Source organism: Channa argus, chromosome 1 (genome assembly GCF_033026475.1).
Source record: "Channa argus isolate prfri chromosome 1, Channa argus male v1.0, whole genome shotgun sequence".
NCBI classification, from domain to species: domain Eukaryota; kingdom Metazoa; phylum Chordata; class Actinopteri; order Anabantiformes; family Channidae; genus Channa; species Channa argus.
Window position 1 is genome coordinate 33,245,467 of NC_090197.1, and position 25,530 is coordinate 33,270,996.

Consider the following 25,530-nt stretch of genomic DNA (forward strand, 5'->3'; position numbering starts at 1 on the left):
GGTGTGGCCGTCTGGGTCTTTTCCGTTGCACGAGGACACACTTACGCATCTGTGGCTACACTCTGCTTCATTTTTGGGGAATTTAATCCGATATAAAACTAACTTCGCTATGGACACTGTTACAGATTCGATTCCTACCGCCAGCACTACCTCCGAGAGTAAAGATGACTCTGAATCATTCACAAAAGTAAAGTCTAAAAAGACTCAGAAACGAAAACGTGGACAAGATGGAGTGGACATGGATACAGAAGAGCCCGTGGCAAGTAAGCGGCCGCAGTTTCCACCGATTTCAGGCGACAAGTTGCAGGTAAATACTGACTGAATATTCTGATAAGGTCTTCCTCGATATCAGTATTAAATACTGCTTCTTATTTTTAATTATCACCACGATTTAAAATCACAGAAATCATCTGGCTAGGTTATTGAAGTTGTAGTTAGGTTACAAAAAATAAATGGGTCATAACTAACTACAACTAAGACAAGAGTCCAGTTCTTGAGCATGGCAGATGATCCCGTGATAGGTCATGCGGCAGTTGACATGCCGTATGCCCCTTTTAACCGAGCATTTCAAGAATGCATATTTTTAGTGAGTGGGCAGCTATCATCAGGCGTCAGGAACATACATACATACATACATACATACATACATATACATATACACACACACACACACACACACACACACACACACATATCTATATCTATATATATATATATATATATATATATATAGCTAGCAACATAACTGTTGAGTAATGAAGTTATGTTATAGCTTCAGTTACTGGCTACTAAGTTAATCAAATATTCATACCTAATGAATAGCCCAGCAACACAAGGATTAGTGAGGACACCCACACCTTTTAAAATGAACAGTGCAGATTAATGTGTCAGTAAGTAAAAACACTGAAAGGGACAAACAAACTTTACCTTTAACACCCACAGTAAATACATTGTGCTGCAAACTAACTTTCAACTATTAGTTGGACAAACAAGATATTTGATGGAGTCACCGTGTGCTCTAGGATATTCTGATGGGTACTTTTTCACTTTTTTGTGAGATTTTATTGACAAACTGATCAAGAAAATATTTGTGTGTGTTTCAGGGATCTGATGAGATGCGCAAAATCCCTGTTCCAGCTCACAGATACACTCCGTTGAAAGAAAACTGGCTGAAGATTTTCACGCCTATTGTAGAGAATCTACAGCTTCAAGTCAGGTTCAACCTCAAAACTAGAAATGTTGAAATCAAAGTAAGTTTTTTTGTTAAGCTGTTTGTTTGTTGTATTTTTTTTCTTGTATTCACAGTTATGTTTGTAGTTCATTTCATATACTTTCTTTTTTTCAGACATGCAAAGAAACACGGGATATTGCTTCGCTCACAAAAGCAGCTGATTTTGTTAAAGCCTTTGTTCTTGGATTCCAGGTTGAAGTAAGTGCAGTATTTGCAGGTTTTAGTGTACGTTTCCTTTTTGTTTTTTTATCCAATTTCATGAACTGTGGTCAATGTGGTAGTGTTTGTGCTGTGGATCTCACAGTACCATGGGAGGATGAAATGGAAATGGCAGATGACAGGAAAAAGCTTCCACATTTGTGAATATTACAAAGATGTCATATTGTTTGGTTAATAATGGCTCAGGCAGCATGCTGGTTTGTATAGCATGTTACTATTATGTAGCTGCTAGTTGATTATACATGCCATTTGTTATTTGGTCTGGTAGGTGGCTTTATCAGTATGATCATTAGTTTAGCTTATGGTCAGCTAATTAGATTAGTAATTTAGTTACGTAGAGAGAAGTGGTAGTAATGTGTAGCATGCTTTACTTGGTGGTAACGTGTTATAGTTACTTTGCATGCTGGTCGCTGGCAATAGTGGAGTGAATTTAATCCATTATAGACAGTTGGGTCAAGTGTGTGGCTGCTGGTAGTAATAAATTCTTCATGGTGCCATAGGGCCCAGCTTAAAGAAACCCTAGTTAGTGACATGGTGTCCACCTGATGACCCTGCAGACATGTCTGCACCCAGAGCAGGCCTGACTTTCAGATGAAGTTGCTTAACAAGCCAGATAAACTAGCTACTGTAGTTTAACCTGAGCAGATACTTTATTGGATCTCAGACTGGGTCAAAGTGTCTGCTCTTTGTTAGGGTGAGGACACAATTCAAGGACTTTTAAAATGCAATCAGAGAGTAGTAATTTTCTGATGTTACATACTCCTGGTAGGCCTAGGACAGTTAGATAAGTAAGACTAACAGGTGACTGTCAGAAAGCTGTAGTATTAGATGAACCCACCCTTAGGGTTAGTGGGGCCATAGCAGCTTATTCTAAGCAGATACAGTGTGTTAACACTGAAGTAACCAGGTTACAGTCAGCTTTTTAGGGAAAGCTGATTTCCTAACTGTCATGTAAATTATAAAGCTGGTTTCTGGAATCGGGGTAAAGAATTAAAGAAGCAGGATTTCCACAGGTTGTCCTGGAGAGCACAGATTTGGTTATGTGTGTAGATGACAAATGTCTCCAGTAAGTGCATGTGCATAACAAAAGACTGCAGAGGAGCAGTTAAAGGCTGAATGACACAGAGATCATTAACAAGTGGTGCCACCTCATGTTTAAATCAAAGTCTGCACAAATTCTGAGTCGACTAACACAAAGTGCCACTTAGAAGTCCAAATAAGTCTCTTTCCACAGCAGATATTTTTTGTCTATCATCAGCTGTTTCTTTCCCCTCACTTTTCCTCTATTTCCCTGCACCGTCATTGTGCAGCAACACAAACAGCAGGGGGGAAAAAGTAAGTTGGAAAGCAGCACTTTTTTGTCACTATACAGTTAAAATCTGTGAATTATGCTTCCTAAATAAATCTTGAGTTAGAGGAAAAATCAGACTACTCCGTTCCCCAATTGCCTGCAAAAGCTGACTTTTCTTCTTTTTTTTTTTTTTTTACGGACAATGTTGATATAAGTCTGGGTCATGAGTATTTACTCTTTAGCTGGGTAGGCATTAGAAGTGGGATTAAAGGTATAGGAGGTTAGGGCTAGAAAATAGTTCTGCCTGTCATGGGGCCCAGCAGATCTATGACAGCACCCACTGATAGGTCAACGCATTATTATTCATGAATATTGGCTTTCTTTATCCAGTCTAATTCTTTATAATGGCGGTCACAATATTTCATTCTGAATATTTCATGAATGTCCCTTGAGCCTCATATGGTGTTTGTTTGTGGCATAATAACACTCACACCTTCTTTTTACAGGACGCCCTGGCTCTCATCAGATTAGATGAGCTTTTCCTGGAAAGCTTTGATGTCACAGATGGTGAGACTGCACGGCTATGGTTCTTCCGTTTGCTCTGAAACTGTCCACATTTATTTTTTATTAGTGTATTTCTTTCCCTGCTGCAAACTGAACTAAATGTCCAGTGCCCTGATGTGTTTTTAATTGTTCACTCATGTGCTGTCTTGGCAGTGAAACCTCTAAAGGGAGACCACTTATCCAGAGCCATTGGAAGAATAGCAGGGAAAGGAGGAAAAACCAAATTCACCATTGAGAATGTCACAAAGACACGCATTGTTCTTGCAGAGACGTAAGCAGCCTACATGATTTCTGTACCACTACAGCAAAATATGGGATTGTTTGCATGATTATTAATCCTGTTTCGCTTTTCATTTATTTGGTTGCACTTTTGCTTTTAACATATTGTGAAAGTTTTCAAAGCAGCAAGTTCTGTGTTAACTTTGTTGCACACTACTTTGCCCTGGAGGAAAGGTTCCTAAGAAACAGACAGTACTAGTGAACCACAAACTTCTTAAATCAACCTCCTTTATTTAAGAAGCTCTGGAGAAATGTAATCTAATACTAGGGTTCATCTTTTTTATTTTTTTTCTGTCAGGTTTTGTCTTTAAATTCGTGTAATTAGAGTACCCCACAGGAATATTGTGATTTTTTTTTTTTTTTTTTCTTCCCCCTTTTAATGGAGAATGGTTGGCATAACTGGAACATTTTCTTTCTTTTCTTATGTCTCAACAGAAAAGTTCACTTATTAGGGTCTTTCCAGAATATCAAGATGGCCCGGACAGCAATATGTAACTTAATCTTAGGTGAGAGAGACAGCTTTTATGGTTGCTCTTATGATTAATGTATTGATGTATTTCAAACTCTTGTGAATCCCCAAATAGTGCTGAAGAATGACCTTTTAAACCCCTTTGCACCTACAGGAAGTCCACCTTCAAAGGTCTATGGCAACATCAGGGTGGTGGCCAGCAGGGCTGCTGAGAGATTCTGAAGTCTGATTAACTCCTGTGTGTATTTATTGCTTCTGCTAAGTGGTTGATGGAGTTCCCACTTAGATCTATGAGTCAAGACTGTTGGATGACTTTCTCCTAAACACCTCGAGTTCCTCTGTACTTGGCCTGATGTTTCCAGTGGTCACCTGGTTTTCAGATCATCTGGCACCAAATGAGGGGGGAACAAATAACTGATGGCTGCAAACATACGATACATGAAAATATAAGCTTGTGTAAATAAAATTAAAAAAATCTCTAAAAACCTGATTAAAAGTGCCTTTACTTAAAAACATTCCACTACAAATAGAAGTGCCATTTCAAAATCTTTACTCAATTTATAAAGTAAGTTCTTGCCTTAACCTTTATGTATAGTACAGGTGCTCCACTATGGGCATCAGTTAATTATGTTTAACATTTTATTGTAAACATATTTTAAACATGACTGTAAATCCTCTCAATTAGTTTGTTCCTCAAGTTTCTGTAGAAATCACATTTTCAGACCTTGAGTAAAAGTCTAAAGTGGCATCAGAACAAAGTACCAATATGTCAAATATTGTATATATGAGTATACCTAATGCATTAAATAAAAAATATACACAGCCGACATGTTGCAGCTGAGTTGAACATTTTGTACTGCCAGGTTGTTATTTTATAATAATGCACTTTCATGGAATTATACTATTCCCCTCTCCATTGTAGTGGAGCAAAAACAAGAAAATTGGGATACTCCTAAAGTATAAGCATCTAGATTGTGTTTAAGTACAATATTTTATCTTTTAATGTGTTTTGTTAGCAGGGAGTGAAATGTACCCATGTGACATGAAGTTTTTAAAAAGGTTAAAACCTTTCAAAGTTTATTTAAATTTTATTTAATTTCATACAGTATCAAGTTTCCAACAGTCCCACAGCATAAGATGCAGCATGCAGAAAAAGGAAAAAAGGTTCTCAAACGTAAATCTTTTCCGATGTCCCCACACAAACTAAAAAGAACCCAAGTCCCCCAGAGAAGTAGCACTTACAAACTAAAGCGTGGTCTGAACTATACAGAGAACAGAGAGCCAGAACTGCATTTAACAAATACTTATATACAAAAGAGAAAAAAAAAAGGAAAAACACCAAATTTTCCCCTTTAAGCTGAGTACAGTGTGTGGCAGTTTGAGACAGGATCAGATATGCAACCTTTACTGGAATAGAAGCATTTCGCTGACCCGGGTAAAAATACAAAAAGTTACATGTAGTTCAGTTCATTTGGATTACCTTTCATAATGTGTGTACATTTACCAAAGTTTGGCAACATCCATATTGTATACCAATAAATTCTTAAATATATTAACATCACCATCCATGTGTAAACAAGAGGATTATTTGAAAAAATTGATCTACATGCACAACAAAAAATATATTTCCATGTCATGCAAGCACAGGGAGGCCCAAGCCGTGCAGAGGTTTGGGATAAGGGACAACAGAGCACTCCAGATTTTTAATCAGCAATCGGGCTCCAAAGCAAAACCAAAAGCTATCCCGATGCCGTGTTTCGCAGGTAGCATTTTTCATGTAGAAATTAAGATGTGAATTTAATGATTTTTCTCCCTGTTCGTATTAGTGAGCAGGATGGGGAAAAAACGAGGTCATTGTGACAGAAAAACAAGAAGTGGGAGAAGAAGCCAACTTCTGAAATGTACACATTCCCCCAGAGAAAAGAAAACCCCCACTATATATTAAATATAGTCTGTCCCACTGCACACTGATCATGCCAATGTGTTAAGATTCAAAGGGTTTGTGTCGTGTTACAGGAAACTCAGCTGTGCTATACTGAGAAAGGTAAGAATTCAGAAGGGCTCATGTAAAGCAGAGGCAACGCCTTATCGTTCTGCTGTTAAAGAATATGAGCACACATTATCTAATATACACATTACTTTAAAAAAAAAACGCTGCCTGCAGATAAGTCTCATAGATTGCTATGTACTCGCACAAATCGTGTTTCATCTCGCTCTCAAACGATTACTTGTAGTTCTTAACAAACCTCATCCAGCCTCTTTTCCTAACGTTAAATAAAAGTACAGAAGAAATTCTAATGATTCCACTAGTTCATTTGTCTGCATGAAAGCAGAGCAATTCTTTGTGTTGGAGATTGTCTTATGGCTGCAGACTGGTGAATGCAAAATGCGTCAAGAGTAAACAACGGATAGCCACAAATTATTTTTTGGAAAGACATTTTCTTGGCATTCACTTATCTACCTATAGTTCTTGTCAGGAAACAAAGATATACTCCAACAATAAACACATTCTTAAGTATAAATATTCTAACTTATTACAAAAAAAATATATATATTGTTTTGCCTAGAGTGACTGGAAGCTTTACTGGTCTGAAGGTAAAATGGAGGAACAAATAGAAAATCAGATTTTTTGTTTTGTATCTAATGTCACTCACAGTTGGAAATGTCACATGCCAGTTTGTACAGCATGAATGACAGCGGTGGGTGTCGGTAATAACTTGGACTGGTGTCTGGATATGTTCTGGTTGGCACTTCATACCCTACTTTCTAGTTGTACTGTAAGTCAAGTGTTATAGTATGGTATACACTTCCCCTCACATGACAACCATAGATATACTTGTTTTTTTTCTCTTTATAAAAAGACAACAAAAAATAAATATCAAAAATAACAATTAACAAAAAAAGGATGAAATATGAACAAGCCAACCAGCCACTTCACTGTGCCCCCTTTGCGACGTTTTCCCCCCCTCATCCAACACCACAGATGCTCTTGCAATTGACAGTAGATGTCCTTCAGTCTCTTAAAGTGCTACGACCGGGTTATTGAGAGGCTTTACAGTTCAGTAACACTTCAAAGTTGGCTTCACGAGGCCTGTGGTTATTGAAAGAAAAAGTGGCTTCACAGAGAGACAGAGAGAGAGAGAGAGGAGAGAGAGAGAGAGAGAGAGACAGAGTTAAAGAAAAAAGAGAATACTTCCATTGAGTAACAGAGTGTTTTGCCGGACGTCTTGAGCAGATCTTCAGAGATGGTGGAGAAAGCGAGTGTTGAGGAGAAAGGGGGGGATTCAGCGAGTGGAGGAGCGCTCACACGTCCACCACCATCTTTTTGTGTATATCAAGACCGCCGACCACCTGAAGGGATGAGTGAGAGGAAGGCAAAAGGAAACACTGATTAATATCAGCACATACAGTGGTGACAGAACTTAGTCAGTGCCCCTTCACTTTTCTTGAACTGTACGTTTAATTTTAAGTGGATAAATCTGACATTTTCGCCCATTAATTATCCATAAGACAAAGGGGGGAAAGTTTTTCTTAACTTGGCCAAGACCTATGTGAATAGAATTATTAGTGTCCTCCAAATGTCTACTACTGAAGTCGTGCAGCAGTACTGGAGGTATAAATACTGTATTAAATCTATTTTTACATCCATTGACTTATTTTTACACTCTTTGCTGCACCTTTTTTCACCTTGAAACAAAGTACTAAGATCAGAAATACCATAAGCGAGATGGAAATCAGATCTCAGTGTCTTACTTGATCTCTGAAGTGTTTGATTAGTGCTGCTTTGTTCAAAACTAGGAACTAATATTCTTCTGTGCCACCCTGAAAATACACTCCTGCAAGGACGAGAGCCTTTTTTAGTTCAAGGCTCTGGAGATTCAGCTGTCAAAATGTGGGTCGTGTATCTGTCAGAGTTAGAGCTGATGCCTTTCATTTCAGAAAATGTCTCAAAGCAAAGCAGGCTCCACTGCAAAGACAAGTTGTGTGGATGATACTGTTCAACAGAAGAAGGCTAATTGTATTAAAAGGCGAATTTGATTGCCTCTTTGATTTTAAATTATTATTAAAACGGTGTATGTTCTATCTAAATAAGGCCAGAATTTAAATTGTTACAGCCGTGCAGTCTTTTTTTTTTTTTTTTTGGTCCCCTCGGCTTATCCCATGAGTTCAGGGTCGCCACAGCGGATCATTGTCCGTATGTTGATTTGGCACAGTTTTTACACCGGATGTCCTCCTCCCCAATTTCTACCGGGCTTGGACCGGCACTGCACAGCTGGGGATGGGAATGGGCTATTAGGGGTTCAGTGTCTTGACAGCCATGCAGTCTCATCTTGGTTAAATCTCAGTCCTCTGCATTACTTTGGGTCAGTACCTTTCCACACGTGGATAGTACAGATCCTCATACAATTAATACCAGCAAATCATAAATACCTAAAAGCCGATTCCTGAAGTGTAATGCCATCTGCTTCTTATATTAATAATGTGTGTGTGCCTTCACTGCCTGTGACACACTACTTAAAGAACAGATTCAAGAGCAAATCTAAAAATGCATCTGCTGCATCTTTCTGATGCTTTGCAAGACACTGGAAAATCTTTGAAATTTAACTTAGCAACAAAGTCATGACGAGAAATCGAACATTTAAATCCTCTCAGACAGAGAGGTGTTTTATCTTTCACAAATGTTTGTATATTAGAATACTTCTGTTCAATCACGTCAAGCTTTGTACTCTGCATCCCAGTACTGCAGTGACCCTTTCACTATAGAATTACAGCAGTACTACTCCTTGTTTGCCACTGCAGGCTGAACATTTCTTTTTTGAGAAATTCATTAACCTTCCACCCCTCCTCACTTGGATAGACTCTACTAGGTCTAAAATATATATATATCTACATATCTATCTATCTATCTATCTATCTATCATACAGTATGTTAGAAGAAAACCTCCAGCTCTGTGTTTTTATATCCAAGTTCTTGCACCTTATATTATTACTAGTATTTTTAGTGCCTAACCACATGTATGAAGAACTCACCAGCCTATATTTACAGCTTGATGCCACATTTCAACACAAAGCGTAAAACGTGAACCCAGTGCTGTCAAGCCTAAGCAAAAAGCTACTGTGTCTGTAGGGTTTCCTGCCCCTTTTGACATTTGCCTTCACTGCAACAAGCTGCATCAGCAGAAATGCCACCCACCAGAATACCCCAGGAGGGCTTTGACTTACTGCACAGAACTCTTCAAAAGATATCCTGCCGTCGCCATCCTTGTCTGCATTAATAATGGTCTTGTCCACAATCTGCTGGAGCTGCGTGTCCTTCAGGTTGTTGCCTACCATCATCTTTAGCACCTGGAAAAGCTCGCCGTTGGAGATGTAGCCATCCTTGTCCATGTCGTAGATCCTGAAAGCAACTGTTGTGCACAGCGTGTCAAGAGGGAGAGGAGGAACAAAGACAGGGAGAGATGTAAGTTAACTATCAATTAGTTACAGTAACACATACAAATCATGAAACATAAAGGAAACCTGCCTTTCATTCACCTCTCTGCGGGTCAACTTCCACACCTACACTTCTGTTCTGAAATCTAGGGACATAGCAGCTAGGAAAACTGCTGGGTGGCATTTCCACACTAAGAAATCTGATTAAAAAATAACCAAGATTGATACAGTTTTTTTTTCTAGCTCCTAGCAGACAAAAAAAAAAGTATATCACTATTTAACATTTACAGTTGTTCTCCAGTGGAGGTTTTTTGCTGCATCAGTAATGCATGGTGAGACAAATGGGGGGCACAGGACACAAGTAAACAAAGCCTCACCTATTCCCAAAACAACTAAATGAGCATATGTGACTGGGGATAAGAGACCGTGATCCAGTAGCGTTACCTCTGGCCACATGTGGGTTTAATGAAGATGCAGTTTTACTTACATCGAAGCTTCTGTTCCTTATCCCCCTTCACACTGAATTGTGAGACTCCCTCAATGAACTCTGGAAGAGAGACAGCACAGGACAACAATCAGTGTTCAGACTCCACTTTAATGGTACCTGTGTCAACATCTTGATATTATGGTACGCCTTCTATGTGAACTCATTCAATCCTATAACATAATTTGCCGTGCTGGGTGCAAAGTCCCTATTTATCCAGGTGTTTTGTTTTGTTTTTTGCATAAACTATAGATAAACACCCAAGATACTGTAGTAACCATATGTATTCCTGACCTTATATACTAGGTGTGTTTTTAAAGGGCTCTGGTAATTAAGTGTCATGTTTTAGAAAGTGGATTTCCTTCACCATTGAATGCTGAGTCATAATAATGATAATAATAATAATAATCGTCATCAGTTCTTATGGTCTCTTTTACTACATTTTTAAGACTTGCCTGACCTACACTTATATAAGACTTGATATTCATGACTTGAGACTTGTCTTAGGCTTGTGATTGATACCATGAAAGAACCTGACTTTTATCATTAAATATTTGCACTTTTTAGATATTAATAAGTTTCATTTTTGGGACATGATTGGGTGATTATCTGGCAAACTACTAGGGTGTAAGAAAGCTCAAGAGGTGTAAAACAGTTGCACAGGGCCTGTGACACAGGGTGGTCTACCCCAGAGGGAGACGTAGGAGGGGTGCTCTCTTATTTGGTTTTCGCATCTGTGGTTTGGTCATAGTAAATTCACTCAGTGGGTATCATCTGTTGTCAGTACTCTTAAGTGTGCATCCATATGAAAGTGCTAAATTACATACAGATAACCATTTTTTTGTCTTTTAGGCTTATCCTGGGAGTTCAGGTTCACCAAAGCCGATCATTTGTCCGCATGTTGAATTAGCACAGTTTTTATGCTGGATGCCCTTTCTGCCTAAACCCTCCACCAATTTCTACCGCACTTGTGGCTGGCAGTGCATGGCTGGGGATGGGGATGGACTTTTCAGTGTCTTGCCCAGAGAAAGTTTGACAATAGGCAGCCACTCTACCAAGTAAGCCACTGCCGCCCCGACACACAGATAACATATGAATTCTATATTTTGACATATTTCCCCTTTGATTGCTGCCGTTGTCTGGGGTTCTCTACTGGTAAGCAAACCAGACCTCGTGCAGACATTAGCGCCCATTTGTAAACTATGCCTGAATGATAAGAGGAAAATCTGTGATGTGCATTGTTCACCGTGGTGGCCCTCCGTAGTGTGTTGTGTTTTGTGATGTTTGAGCACAGCCTCTCTCCACATCAACATAATATGTTGCATACCTTTAAAGTCAACCTCTCCATTCCCATCGGTGTCAAATATGTCGATAACCCTCTGCACCAGCGGGTTCTGTTGCAGCTCAGGCAGTGACATGAATTCCTCCACACTGAGTGAGCCCGAGTTATCTAGGTCGAGTTTCTTAAACCTCTTCCCTAGCCTCTTAATCTCATCAGCATCGACTGGTCAAAGAGAAAAGAAAAAAAAAACAGAGAGAGAGGGAGGAGAACTGGATGAGACATTTACATTTTCTTCTTATACAATGATCAGAACAGATGCATGGTGTTACAGTCTTTTCAAAAAAAAAAAAAAAAATTAGAATCATATACTTTAAGTCAGCAGATATGTACACAAAATATAAATATCCTTACAAACACCTGCATGAACTGTAGTCATAAATTTTAGTAGCCACCACTTGCAACTAGGTCAAGGACACCTTCCGGCCCGCACAGGCCTGAGCTAACCGCTTCAAGCTGCAAACGCACATCTACCACAGTACAGTTTGTTCTGCTCTTCTACAGAGAGTGACCTGAAATGAGTGCAACTATTAAAAAAACTCCAGTTGCTAGATTGCAGATATTATATTGAGCCAACTCTGGTGCTGCTGGGAACCTAAAATAAAAAGGCAGAGAAATGAGAGCTGAGGAAAGCATGGGACAACAGAAGAATTAGTAGAGAGAGACACAAAGATATAGAAGCAACCTTTGCAAACTTACAGCCTTTGTTGTCTACTGGTGCTTTTTTATTAGAGGGACCCTGGATCATTCGTTTCCCAGCCATCACAAACAGCCTCAACTCTCTGGCCAGTATCAGAACAAAGGCAAGCAGTAATCCAGAAGCCACAACAAAGCCTGTTATTAATTACTATGTAAGCTCATTCACACATGGTCACATGATCCCACTGGCCAACCACAAACCACTACTTCACCTGCTTTAACCTGAGGCCCTTGGTGACATGAGCTGTCTATTAATATTAACACAAAGCAGACAAGGTGAAGGAAGAACGATACAGTAGTGTGACAAAAATTCATCAGGGAATGACCAGGTTTACTGATCGTCATTATGGCTGCTGGTTCATGAAAAAAGCGTTAAGGGTTTTGATTTAAATGATAATGTTGAAGTGAGTCGTGTTCATATAAAAGAAGAATGAATAAATATAGAATATAGCTCTAATGGCAAATAATTCCATAAGGACTGTTACGTTAAAGAAAATCCCTAAACAAAAAAGTAATAAATCAAGAGTCACATAATTGTTTAATGAAAAATATGCAAACCATGGACTATGGCCACAAGAAACCTGGATGTTATCCCGTTATTCCAATTCTTATTGTACGATGCAAAAAGAGGAAGCCACAGAGAGATTGATGGGTGTGGGTTGCGTTTTGGGTTTCAACATTCAGATATGCTGTGCTGCATCAGCTTGATGACTAATGTGTGTGGTTGAGAAGTATGGGAGGAATGAGAAAGTGAGAAATAAAACAAAGAAATGGGATCAACACAACTAGTGGGGTACCTGCTGAAACAATAATGCTAGTAATTACTTAGTCAACAACAACTAGTAACAACTTTTTTGATGATGAATTCATTATTTGAATAATCAGTTTATTTTTTTTTTTACGCTTCTTCAATTTTTCTATCATCTGTAAAGCACTTTGTATGGCATTAACCTACACAAAAGGTGGTATATAAATTAAGATTGATTTTTAATCATCATCATAGTTACATAACTACTGCATAACCTGGTTCCTAATTATAAATTGTAAATTATATATAAAAGCCACCATGGCCTGTAAACTCCATCAGTGGGATCTAAAAATATTACATTGTGGTTCTTGCCTCCGGAAAATTAAAGTTTCAGTTTTCATACGCGTCTGTCTAAACATAAATTCTAATTGAATGATTCTCAATCCTCATCCTCAACTCCTGCTCTGCTTGTTTTCCCAACTACCCACTGCTGATTACAGAAATCAGGAGTTTTCAGTCTTTCAGAAGCTGGTAGATACCATCTCTGATGAGGGTGGAATGGGGAAAGACAAAGTGAATCGGTATCTTCCAGCTTCTGACTGACTGAACACACCTGATCCATGTAACCAGCAGTAGGTAGCGCGGGGTTAGTTTGAAAACAATCAGTGCAGGGGTTTTGAGGGACAGGATTAAGAACAACTGTTCATCAATTCATCCTTAGGTTCAAGTGGATGCTTGTCTTAAATTTGAAGAAATTCCCTCAGGGCATTTCTGTTATATTGTATTCACAAGAATAGGACAAATTGGAGGTCACAGGTACCTGACCTTCTGACCTCTGACAAAATGTAATTCTAGTATCCAACTGGACATTTGTGGTAAATTTGAGGGAATTCCCCTAAGCTTTATATAAAAGACATCACATTAAAAAATAAATGGGTTGATGTAAGGTTGTAGTGTCCTTGAGCCTGAGTAAAGGTTTTCACCAAGAATAAAGATATTCCCTTCAGGCATTCATCAAATATCACCTTCACAACAGAGGTAAATGATGCAGAGACAACCCCAACATATACTGTGTCCAGCTACAGCTGTGACCAGCATAGAAGCATAATAAAATCTAAATGTTTGTCATGAGTATATTTATTTCAAATGAGGAGTTGCAGGTTTACTGGCTTGTTTTCTGTGTCTCTGATGACTCCTAATACACATGCACACAGTGATATGCAGCACAGGGTTTCTGTATCCACTAGGTGCGAGTTATTAGAGCCGAGCACACGGCTGTCCTGCGACACAAAACACTTCCTTATCAGCAGCCTCCTGTTTCCTGTTCACAAGCTTTGGCACATAACGATACAGCCCATGTACTGGTTATCAGTGCTTCACATCACACTGGGTTTAGTGCTCAAAACCAATGGCACTCAAACTTTTTTGTTCTACAATAACTTCATAATTATTGTTATTATTTATAATAATAATATGGAGCGTCACTCCAAATCTTCTGGATCTCGTACTCCTTTATTGGATTTGGATTCTAAATAAAGCAGAGGTCTTCAGAAAATATCAGATGTTACTTTAATCATTAAATAGGTCCATGTCACAGTTTAAGTTCCTTTGTTGTTATGCAGTCAGGTCAGCAGGATAAGCAAGACTACAGGTGAAAAACTATTAAATAAATAAAAAACAAATAAATCACACTGACATTTACAGCACATAAGGAACTTTGATGCACTCAATGTGAAGGGATTATGTAAACACTGTGCCTAGATCCGTTCTTGCTGCCTGGAGCTGCCAAGTGAGTAGGGAGATGTATTATTCATGCCATCAAGGAAAACTGCCTTCTCACAGTCTGTAGTCCCCTCTCTGGTCTCGAACCAACAAGTCCCACAGATGTTTTTTTTAACCAATCAGTACCTGTCCATACAGTTACAGGTTGAAGGGGTTAATACTGCTGCAGAAATAGTAATTGAGACCATGTGAAAATGAGTATTTTCTAAATTTCCTGTAAGCTTTGGCGTTCATCAGCCCAACCTCATTGTTTCTACATAAAAGAACTGAATGCGGTAAAGGGATCTGATATAAAATAGTTCCAAAATAGCTGGTATAATAGCTGTAAAATGGACCCAGTTTCTGCAGATAGCTATCTACCTCCATGACCTTTGCGTGCAGAGGAGGAGGAGATAGACATGGTGTTAACCCCAGTGTACCTTATGCTGCTTACATAGACTGTTTGTTCAAGCATTTAGCAGCTCGTGTGGGCAATGGTGCAAACTGAGACTCAAATGCACACCTTTCATGTTGCTACCTAGAATCTGGATAAAGGTACAGTAAAGCTGCAGCTTTTTAGTGATGGAGACCACTCTATAATACTATTTTGTTCTTAAGACTTTTTAAAATAGATTATGGACTGCAAAATGATTCAGCAGCAAAAAGAATGGTGTTTTGATATAATATAGAACAATGTGGGTTTTTAAAATTACTTTTACTTGGTAGAAAACTTAATTAATGGTGGAATAATAAGTCCAGGAATGCATTTTTTAAATTTAACAGAACATTTAAAGGAAACCTATCAAAAAAATCTTTAAGAGAAAGAAACCTTTTTTTGGCAAGGGCTGCACAGTCGTGGATGCTCATCGCACTGCTATACTAATAATCAGCTCTGAGGGAGACCCAATGTAACTGTGAAATGATTATGATAATCTCATTTACTCCACCGCAGAGCACAACACTTACACAGACACACACTTTCATAAACACTGTATGCACCTTCAACTGTGTTACTAAGCAACTGGAACCTGTTAGGCCCCCAAAGAGCCCCCCCCCCCAACCACAGACACACACACACACACACACACACACACACACACACACACACACACACACACACAGAGGAATATTTACACATTTGTTTATAAGGTGTATGCATGGAAACACATGCATATGTATATGTCTTCAGCCTTTGAGAGCACACAGGAGGGTCACACTCTGTTACACACACACACACACACACACACACACACACAGTTAGCTTTAAAAGAAAAATCCTGCAATGTTTGGCCAAATGGTCCTCCTCCCGCTCTTTGACAATAGCTTCTCTTGCACTGCTGCTGTTCTTGCTGTCTTTACAGTTACCTTTTACCTATAGTTACCTTGAGTGTGTTAAATATTTATCGTAAATTTAGAAGGCTACTCATCCCAGATGGATTATAATAAAATATATATTTTTACAAAGACGTTTTCAACAGTTTTTAATACAAACTCAAAGCAACAATACCTATGGATGATCAGCTAAAAAACCCACTAAAACAACAAATTGTGTCAGCAAAATTGATACATTTTAGGTTTCAGCAAGTATCACACTATAAATAGCAGGATTTTTAACTGGGCAGCACATTAAATATTCTCTTTAACACTGGTTCATTGCTGGTGCCACAGTTTGTCTGCTGGCTTAAGCTAACCATTAAACAGTAGCACAGCTGTGTCAACAGAAAACCTTCTGAGTGCAAATGGCTTTATATCTGCAATTTTAATTATAAAAAACACAATGTTCCCACAATGTCATTAATGAATTTATCCTCTTATGCACGTTTAGTCCTCAGACGGATCACCCTGCCCATTAACTGAAACATGTGACTCCATTAACACAGCTAACCTGAACTGAGACAAGCAGAGGTGGTGTTTAGGGGGGTAAATATACAGAGCAAAATGCTGTTGGCATGCTACAGTTAATTGCAGCCCAGACTGTGCTGTATGCAGCTTCACAAACACACAAGGCGAGGTGTGAGGGTGGGTAAACATGTTACATGCACTGTTCAGTAATTACACATTTGACACATAACACTTAGTATAGGGGGTTTTACTGAGACAATGAGGTTATGGCGCGTTTCCTTTAATCATTCAGTCTCTCTTTTTTCAATATGTATTCTCTTAAATTTCAATATATGCTAACAATAATATAACATATGCTATATGCTATCAGGGGTGAAAGTATCATCTTTTACAAACTAACACCTTTTCTGGTGAAATGTTTTTCTTTTGAATACTTGTGCACTGCCTGGATTGACTAAAAGAAATCCAACAACTCATTGCGTTACACATGGATCCTGGAATTTTTAAAAGCCTTTACAATGCATGGAGGGTTTCACCCCAAATCCAGCATCCTAAGACTGTACACTAAGCAGAAGGAAGAAGAGAGAGAATTAGTGAGCCTCAGAGCCTCTATCCAGGATGAAACAATCAAGAAAGATGAATACATGGAGCAAGGGTTGCAGGAATCCTCATGGAAGGACAAATCTCTGCACGGTATGCAACATCAGATTGAAAAAGTGGCTGATATCGAGAAATCCTACCAGTAGCTGGACTAAGCTACACTGAAAGACAGCACAGAGGCACTGATCCAACTACAAGATCAATAGAGGCTGGGGTCTACCATACCAGGCAGGACTCCAGGTGCAGAGTATGGAAAGATGCCCCCAAGACAATACAGCACATAACAGCGGGATGCAAGATGCTAGCAGTTAGGGCATACAAGGAGCGCCTTAACCAATTGGCTGGGATAGTGTAAAGAAACATATGTGCCGAGTACAGGCGGGAAGTTCCAAAGTCAAAATGGGACACACCTCCAAAAGGTGATCACAGAGATAAGATCCTGTGGGACTTTCAGATACATAACGACAAAGTAATAATGGCCAACCAACCCAACAGAGTAGTTGTGGACAAATAGAAGAACAAGGCTTTGGTGGTAGATGTAGCAATTCCAAGCGATAGCAACATCAGGAAAAAGGAGCACGAGAAGCTTGAGAAATACCAAGGGCTGAAAGAGGAGTTGGAAAAGATCTGAAAGGTTGATAATAGCAACACTGGGGGCTGTGACCTAGGGTCAACATCTGAGATCGTTGTCCAAAAGTGTGCAGTCCTGGGAACAGCCAAGATACTGCAGAGGACCCTAGCTTGAAGGAAGAGATAAGACCGCCCCTAAAAAAGAAGGGATAGGCTAGAATAGCTGTTAGTGTTAACATTCTAAGAAGAGCTGACAGCAGGTTGGGGTTTCTCTTTTTAGTGGCTGACACAGAATTATGTTTTACCTGTGGATGTGGAAATCAGAATAGTTCTGGGCACACAGACACACACCTTCTCTCTGTCACTCCCTTAATCTTATCTAATTTACGCCATTGGTGAGAGGAGCCCATACAGCTTTCTCTCTGTGTGTGTGTGTGTGTGTGTGTGTGTGTGTGTGTGTGTGTGTGTGTGTGTGTGTGTGTGTGTGTGTGTGTGTGTGTGTGTGTGTGTGTGTGTGTGTGTGTGTGTGACAGAGGAGAGGTCCACCAGTGCATTAGGCTGATTGCTGTGGCTGCTCGACAATGTACAGCTCATCTTCATGGAGGACAAAGCAGGGCACCACACTGATGGTGTTTATTTATAGCTGTGCCGTCATCAGAAAACCCCCAACTCACCCCACCACCCCCACCAACAGAGGCCCTGGCTCCCGCCCTCAGGGAAACCCCTAGCAACAAGGAAATCCAGCAAGCCGCCCGCTGTTTATTTTGGGCGGCTGCAGACGGGCCTGCAATGCTTTCAGGCCCACTGCTGCATTTCTCTATGAGAGCATGATGTGCTGAGGGGGTTGTGTGTGTGTGTGTGTGTGTGTGTGTGTGTGTGTGTGTGTGTGTGTGTGTGTACGCGTGCGCAGAACAGAGTGGGTGCATGCATGCACTTAAGTGTGTAGAGCATATTGGTGTGTGTGCCCGTGTGGTTTGTGAGTCTAATTACGCACACTCTCACAAGTAGGCCATTAAAATTTGCCCAATCTAAACTTGCTTAAGCCAGCAGTGGTGCATTGACAAGAGGATACAGGCCTTTTGATAATTCATCCTCCTGCACAGAATAATACTTATTTTACAATTCATCTACCAAGATGATTCTTAGAGACAAACACCTCTTTCTAACTTAAATAAATGAAAGAAGAAAAGTAAAAAAATGGGTCTGATGGCTGAAACAGATGACTCAGTGTTTGACCTGCTTTGTTCATGTCTCACTGAGGGTGATAAGTTTGAGGTGCAGCACGGTTAATCTATCTGACCAGCAGGCCAAAGCTAATTTCTTCACAGGCATTTCATATCCAACCACTTGATGAGCTGAACAGCTGCTCTGTTGGTTTACGGTGAGAAAGACAGAGGGAGAAAGCCTGAGTGATACACAGAGAAAGGCAGGGGGGAAAAAATGACAGTTTGTAGAGAGAAGCGAGCATGAAAGTATCTTTCTGAAATAAAAAAAATAAAAAGGAGGACAAATGTCCTACTTCCAGTTAAGTATCCAAGTGCGTAAATTCATGCATCCAATGTGCACCCATTGTACTTTTACTCTAGTAAAGTAAAAGCCCAATTATATGAAAATATTTGTATTTGTATATATATATATATAAATATTATAAATACAATAATATATTATTGTATTTATTACTTGTATTTCATGCAGCGAGAGACAACAAGACCAGGAGAAATTGATAGAAGCTGTAAATATCACAGAATAACTGCAGAGGTCCTTGATGGCTTCTGTTCAGGGTCATGGATCATCGAAATCCATCTCCCTTTCACCACAGTGGCATAATCATGGGGGGAGAAATGCCTGAAAGGCTTGACAGGCCAAGGTCCTGTCCCCCACAATGTTAAAGTAGTACAACCCAAGTACGGACAAGCCCCAATGTGTCCACAGATCCACTCACATTAGTAAGACATTTCAGACATGCCATCAGGCATCAGTAAGACATGCCAGTGTATTTGCACACAAAAATGCAGAATAAGCCAATTAACTCATTAAGTTTAAATCCCACCGTAACATTTTCCCTTCACACTACGGCCTTCTTTTTACCTACTTATCACAGTTATCCTGTAGCTCATAATTAGTCATTTCACAGCACGTGCCTCATACAAAACTTTCACTTTTAACTGTGGCTATTAAAATCTCTAACATCTACATTATTATTCACATGTGACTCTGAGACGTGATGAGGTCAAACTAAACAGTGACATGGTCTCACTGCAGTCTCAGTGCTCATTAAACACATCGAGCAAGTGACCCATTTTAGTCTGGTTCTTCAAAGCTGCTCCGTGTAAAATGTGCCATTTGCACCAGAGTGAGCTGGTGAGAAATGTGCACCTCTGAGGGGTTTTTCAACATACGAGGCTGAGATTGTGTTGATGCATCATCAGGTAGAGAAGTTAAGGGAGGCGGGCAAAGAAGAAATGCGAGTCATATCCTCAGCTCTTCTCTTCCTCTGGAGAGCTTAGGAGCTCAAAGATGTTTACTTGGCAGATAGCTTAACATAATCAAGCTCATAATCGTTTTCAAGAGGAGCTTTACACAATTAACTGAAAATAGACCTTTCTATGACCAGCAGAGACTATAATAGGGATAGGTTTCATGTATAAAATCTTTTCTTATGTCTTGTAGGTATACTAATTCTATTAGGAAAATGTTTATAGGTGATGTGACCCCGTGATGATATCCGTTTGGCTCTATGATAGAACAATACATTTGACAATCAAGAAACAGTCATTTTCATAGGGATATAAGCAAAACAAAGGAGCAGAGGCCCTACTTCACACAGTAAATGACTGCTACACTAGATAAAAACCAAATCCTGGAGCAAAAACAGAACTGAACAATCAAAATACTTACAATGTGAGCACATCTCCAGGGGGTAACTGGCTTCATTTCCCTAAAGAAAGACAAACAGAAAGCACGGGGTGTCAGGACACGTCAGAATAAAACCTCAAGTTATGTGCAATTTGTTCAGAGTTTCAGTGAAGACCCAATAAATCTATTGCGTCGATTAATTTGAAGTTGGCAGTGATTAGGCACTCTTGGAAAAAGACTAAATCAGCAACTACAACTGTGTATTGCTGAAAAATATTCTAAGATTGCCAACATCAATCATGACACAATCCAAAACAGTTGTTTTTTGGACATTTATTTAATCATTGTTAAATCCCCTACTTCAAAGTGATTAAAAATTACAGTACAAAAACACAACTAAAATTTCTACAAGACTCAAAGCTGTTCCCTTCATCCAACTAACAATGGCACTTACTAAGAAAGACAACAGACAATAAGACCTGTTTATCTATTGTGAGGATTGGATTGATTTTCATAACCACAGGTTTTCTCAACATAAGTGAATGCAGAAACTAAGAGTACCACAGATGCAGTATTTGCTTTGAGGATGCTGATGGAAAAGTACAGAGAAGCTGAGGTGAAGACTTTAAGTACTTAGGGTCAACGGTTCAGAGCAATGGAGAGTGTGGAAAAGAGGTGAAGAGGCAAGTGCAAGCAGGTTGGAACGAGTGGAGAAAGCGTCAGGTGTGTTGTGTGATAAAAGAGTATCAGCAAAAATGAAAGGAAAGGTGTTCAAGACGGTGGTGAGACCAGCGATGTTGGATGTTGGCTATTTAGTGTTTGGTTTTTGGTAAATTTATCTTTAATATTTGCCATTCTGCAGCTCTTTTAAATGGTCACTGTTCATTTTAAAAATAGTTTTGCACCTTTTGTAGTTACTGTGTATCTTTTGTGGTCATTGTGTCTTTAACAGAGCTTTTTCAAACAAGGAATATGTCCAGTAACTTAAGAGGCTGTGTGCATTATGCCCGTTCAGTAATCCATCCACAGCTGTTGATATTATAAAACCTCCTGATACAAAGTAGCACCTGAATAAAAGAACACGAAATGTACCAGATTGTTTTTCTCACTTAATTACTGGGATGTTGCCATCTTGCTAATCAACAGAAACAAACCCAACATCAAAATAACAGCTTCGACTCTAGGCTCTACAACCCTAGTGGTTTTAATACAGTGATGGATGGGGGTGATAAATCATTTACTTATATTCAATAGGGTGAAATATTTGGGTGGATGAATAGGTACATGCAACCGCAGATTGTATACACTGACAATACATAATATGTGAAACAGTGAGTGAGTCCCTGTCGTCCTTGTCTAAAGGGTGAAATTGTACTCACAGGAATTTAACAAGTTTAAAAGCTTTAAAAAGCAAGGAATTTCAGTTCATTCAAACCAAAACGTCTAAACTAATGGGACACAGGGAGGGGAAAAAAAAGTGTTCATTCCAACTTTGGGTGTCAGAAACCTAGCCATCTGAACTTGCACTCCACAAAATAAATCACACAGATAAGAGAGTCTCAAAATGTAACCTACACAAACAAATGTTTGTGAGTGAGGAGAACAGGCAGATTTTGACATTATTAAGCAGAACTAAGGTAAAACAGAAAAAAATGCTTCATATTTATAATACTTCTTTAGAAATATGTGTACTGGCTCGTGCCTGCTTTGCTTATTTGCCAGTGTAAATGCAACAAAAAACAACTTCCACTACTGTGGTTCAGACAAAAATTCTGCAAATGTAATCACACCCAAGAATGTGACCACTGCCTTATGGCAGATGAGAGGTGCTACTACTTTTGTTGTTTTACTCACACACAGTGTATAAACTCACTGAATGGGCTACAGAATGCTAGTGCCAGTTATGTCACGTGTTGGCTTTTACTGTAGTTGCACTGCCATATAACAGCAGACTAACCTCAGATCTTGTGGTATTTTAAGAGCAGTGAGGAGACAGAGGTGATGCAGGATTAGCCCGGGGAACGACTTCGACATCTGACACCCTATCAGGACAGTGGGGCAAGCTGCTAGTGCAGAAATCAGAGGCTGACATATACATATTTTTCTTCTATGGAACAACAACTTGGCAGTGGCTGTGTGCTGCCAGTTTAAGGGATTGAATTCCATTGTAGCTAAATGTGTAGCGCATGACTGGGGTTGGGTGTCCCATTGCCTGTGTTACTGAGTGGGTAATAGTGACAATGTGATACTTGATTACTGTAGGGAATCATTGTTTGCCCACCTCCACTGCAGAGCATCACAAGAGCCGTAGAGACAGTGACTTGCCAAAGGGGACTTTGGATTCAAATTTATGGACAAGTTCTCAAAGTTGGCTATGATATTTTTTGTTGTTTAAACCTTTATTCTGTTTTCAAATAGTGAGTAGCATCAGAACTCCCTGCTGGTCCTCGACCTAAGCTGTCAATACGTCACATTTCTTGCAAAGGTGATTTCAAGTCCCGCATTTGATCAGCTGACAAACGCTGTCTATTGCATTATCACTTCAAATTTACATTGCATTTACATTTAGGTAGGACCTGAGACCTTTGATTTGGTGTAGTTCTCCAAAAGGGCTTAAAATGTTTCAGTGCAAGTGTTTTCCACAGCACACAACAGTGTACATCAGAGTTCAATTAGCTTTACAATCTCTTGAGGTTTTATTATTGTTCTATGGAAATGATACCAAACTGTAGCCCTGGCACTGCAATGTCACTTGTCTGACAAAAAGCTAATTATTGTTTATAAGAAAGTAAATAAAAATATGCAGACCTGATGAACTAGATAATTTCTCACTAGGCACTGGTGGCTTTTGATGTGCCCAAGCATGAGTGTCCCCTCCCTCCCCTGCGCTCATATTACACTACAGTGACCCAAGCTTGAGCATGCCTTCATTGCCACACTGACTTTTTGTTAAAAATAAATAAATAAATAAATAAATTTAAAGGAGGTGCTCTCCCATAGCCACAGGACTGGAGTTCTGTACTCAGGTACAGCTTTTGCTCACAGACGCGTACTGTACCAAGTCCAACTGTGCCGTGCCAGGGCCTGAGGATGGTAAAGAGCAATCAGACCAGTGAAATAAACTGGACTTTGGGGCTCAAACCGGCTCAAGCATGGTAAAGATTACTCAGTATCCCCAAAGAGCTGGATCTATTTAAAGACCAGGAGATGTAGTGGCCTACAATTTTCCTTTCACTGACAGGTCAATGTAGACAAAAATTAATGCTATTTGCTGGATTAGTCGAACAAGAACTAAAAATATATGTACTTATATACAAGGACAGGTTACCACAACACAGGCATCATCACACATTCCAGGAAAATATTGTCTTTAAAAACCAAATTCACCAAAAGTGGTTAACAGATAACTTCTGTGTGGTTTGTGAATGTTGGGGAAACCCTTGGTGGCAACACTGCACTATAATTTTTATACCCATTTTATACCCATTTATTTACCTCAACAGATGGAAAACGACAACAACATCACATTTTTAATTATTTTACTATCATTTTTTAAATATATTTCCGATGACATTTAACATCTGATGACATAAATAAAATTTGTAGCTGAATGTGCATGGTTATTATTGTTATAATCGTAAAAACAATGCACATTCTGCTAGTTGTTCTTTCACGACAATAACTTTAATAAAGTAACTTTTGCACTCAATTGTAATTTATAAAGGCTACTAAGGTAGGACACACTGTTCAAAGAGTGTGTGTTTTTACTCTCACGTATATTCCTGTTAGGTGCTAGGGTCCATGGAGGTAAAGAGATTTACAGCAAAGCAGATTTGGCGTTGAGGATTACAGGTTTACAACCTAAGGCCTGTCTTAGGTCACAGGTGTGGCTAATGTGTGTTCAGCATAACTCTTCTCATGTCTTCTGTGATAAACCATTTCACACTACTCTTGCTAAGCTACAACTTTGTGCTATTGGACCATACCAGATGGAGTGATCATAAAGTAAAAAAAAACATCTTGCACGTACAGAGAGGGATAGAGGCCGACTGACAGAGAGACTCGTTGTAGCTAATCAATAATGCATGTTTCATTCTGAATCAATTAGATCTAATCATACAAAACATGCTTTGCATAATAAAGAGACACTGTCACTGGTTCAGCAGCAATGCTACGGCCAACCCAAATACCCAGCTAATTATAGATTTGCAGGACACAGTCATAACATGGAAGACTGGGGAGTACAGTATATGGAGCTGCCGATTTAAAGGGCTTTGCTGAGGCACCTTCAGAAGGACATAAGAATCTGTTCTGCTCATACTAACCTTAACCAAATCAAACAACAGCAAATTCAGCATTGGAGAGTAAGTATAGTGGGTGATTTCATCATAACTTGCTTCGCGGATATCAAACATTAATCAATTATCCACTATAGAAAATCTATTTTCTAAAGACGCCATTAACCTTTAGTTCAGAAGTCAGGGGTGTGCAGTGTAGATGTCAGTAATTGTAATGTATTCTGATGCGCCAGGCAGTGTATCTTACCAATAAAATAAAATGGAGCTGCTGACAACCTATAAGGGGTGCACAAAACCCACATACTTCACTGACATTAAGAAAAAGCGTCAGGGTAACATTCTTCGCGAAATGCAGGAGTTTTTTTCTTGCAGTGCCACCTCATGCCGTCTCATTTTACAAGTGACATTCCAGGACACTGGTCCCAGCTGAACAGGTGTTTTCAGGTCATTCCCATTATGTACACAAGGTAGGATATGTGTATTACTTTACATAGAAACGAGTTAACAATTAATGACAATTACTGAACAGCAACAGACATCAGTGAAAGCTCTGTAACGTTAAATCAAGTAATTTGTTGATTGTAATATATAAAAATTTATTTAAAAAATTCTTTAAATGTATTGATTTTAGCTTTAAACATCAGTGTTCAAAAGTGAACAAAGCTGTATTTTATAAATTGTTAAAAGATTACTGATAACACTTATATTATTTACTGACATCACATAAAATTACTGACATCACTACTAACACTACACTTTACTTAAAATTCTCTGCACATACTTGATAACCGATGAAACCCTTTTTTAGCCAAACCAGGTTTACTTACAACCAGTACTCTTTTAGCAT

The 25,530-nt window shown here is 39.2% G+C and overlaps 2 protein-coding genes across 2 annotated transcripts in view; one reads left to right on the forward strand and one right to left on the reverse strand.

The window, feature by feature from the left end:
- pno1 (partner of NOB1 homolog) lies at nucleotides 1–5,389 on the forward strand. The gene is made up of 7 exons (XM_067513655.1): nucleotides 1–307; nucleotides 1,104–1,250; nucleotides 1,346–1,429; nucleotides 3,248–3,308; nucleotides 3,459–3,576; nucleotides 4,020–4,090; nucleotides 4,208–5,389. Exons 1-7 carry the CDS (start codon nucleotides 110–112, stop codon nucleotides 4,273–4,275), a joined length of 747 nt encoding a protein of 248 aa, XP_067369756.1. The 5' UTR covers nucleotides 1–109; the 3' UTR covers nucleotides 4,276–5,389.
- ppp3r1a (protein phosphatase 3, regulatory subunit B, alpha a) overlaps nucleotides 5,099–25,530 on the reverse strand; it is a 26,364-nt gene continuing 5,932 nt past the window's right edge. The window contains exons 2-6 of the mRNA XM_067513669.1: nucleotides 20,428–20,467; nucleotides 11,298–11,474; nucleotides 9,974–10,033; nucleotides 9,277–9,461; nucleotides 5,099–7,404 (exon numbers count right to left, since the gene is read on the reverse strand). Of these exons, the coding sequence (XP_067369770.1) occupies nucleotides 7,357–7,404; nucleotides 9,277–9,461; nucleotides 9,974–10,033; nucleotides 11,298–11,474; nucleotides 20,428–20,467 (510 nt within the window). The 3' untranslated portion in view covers nucleotides 5,099–7,356. The remainder of the gene's footprint in view (nucleotides 7,405–9,276; nucleotides 9,462–9,973; nucleotides 10,034–11,297; nucleotides 11,475–20,427; nucleotides 20,468–25,530) is intronic.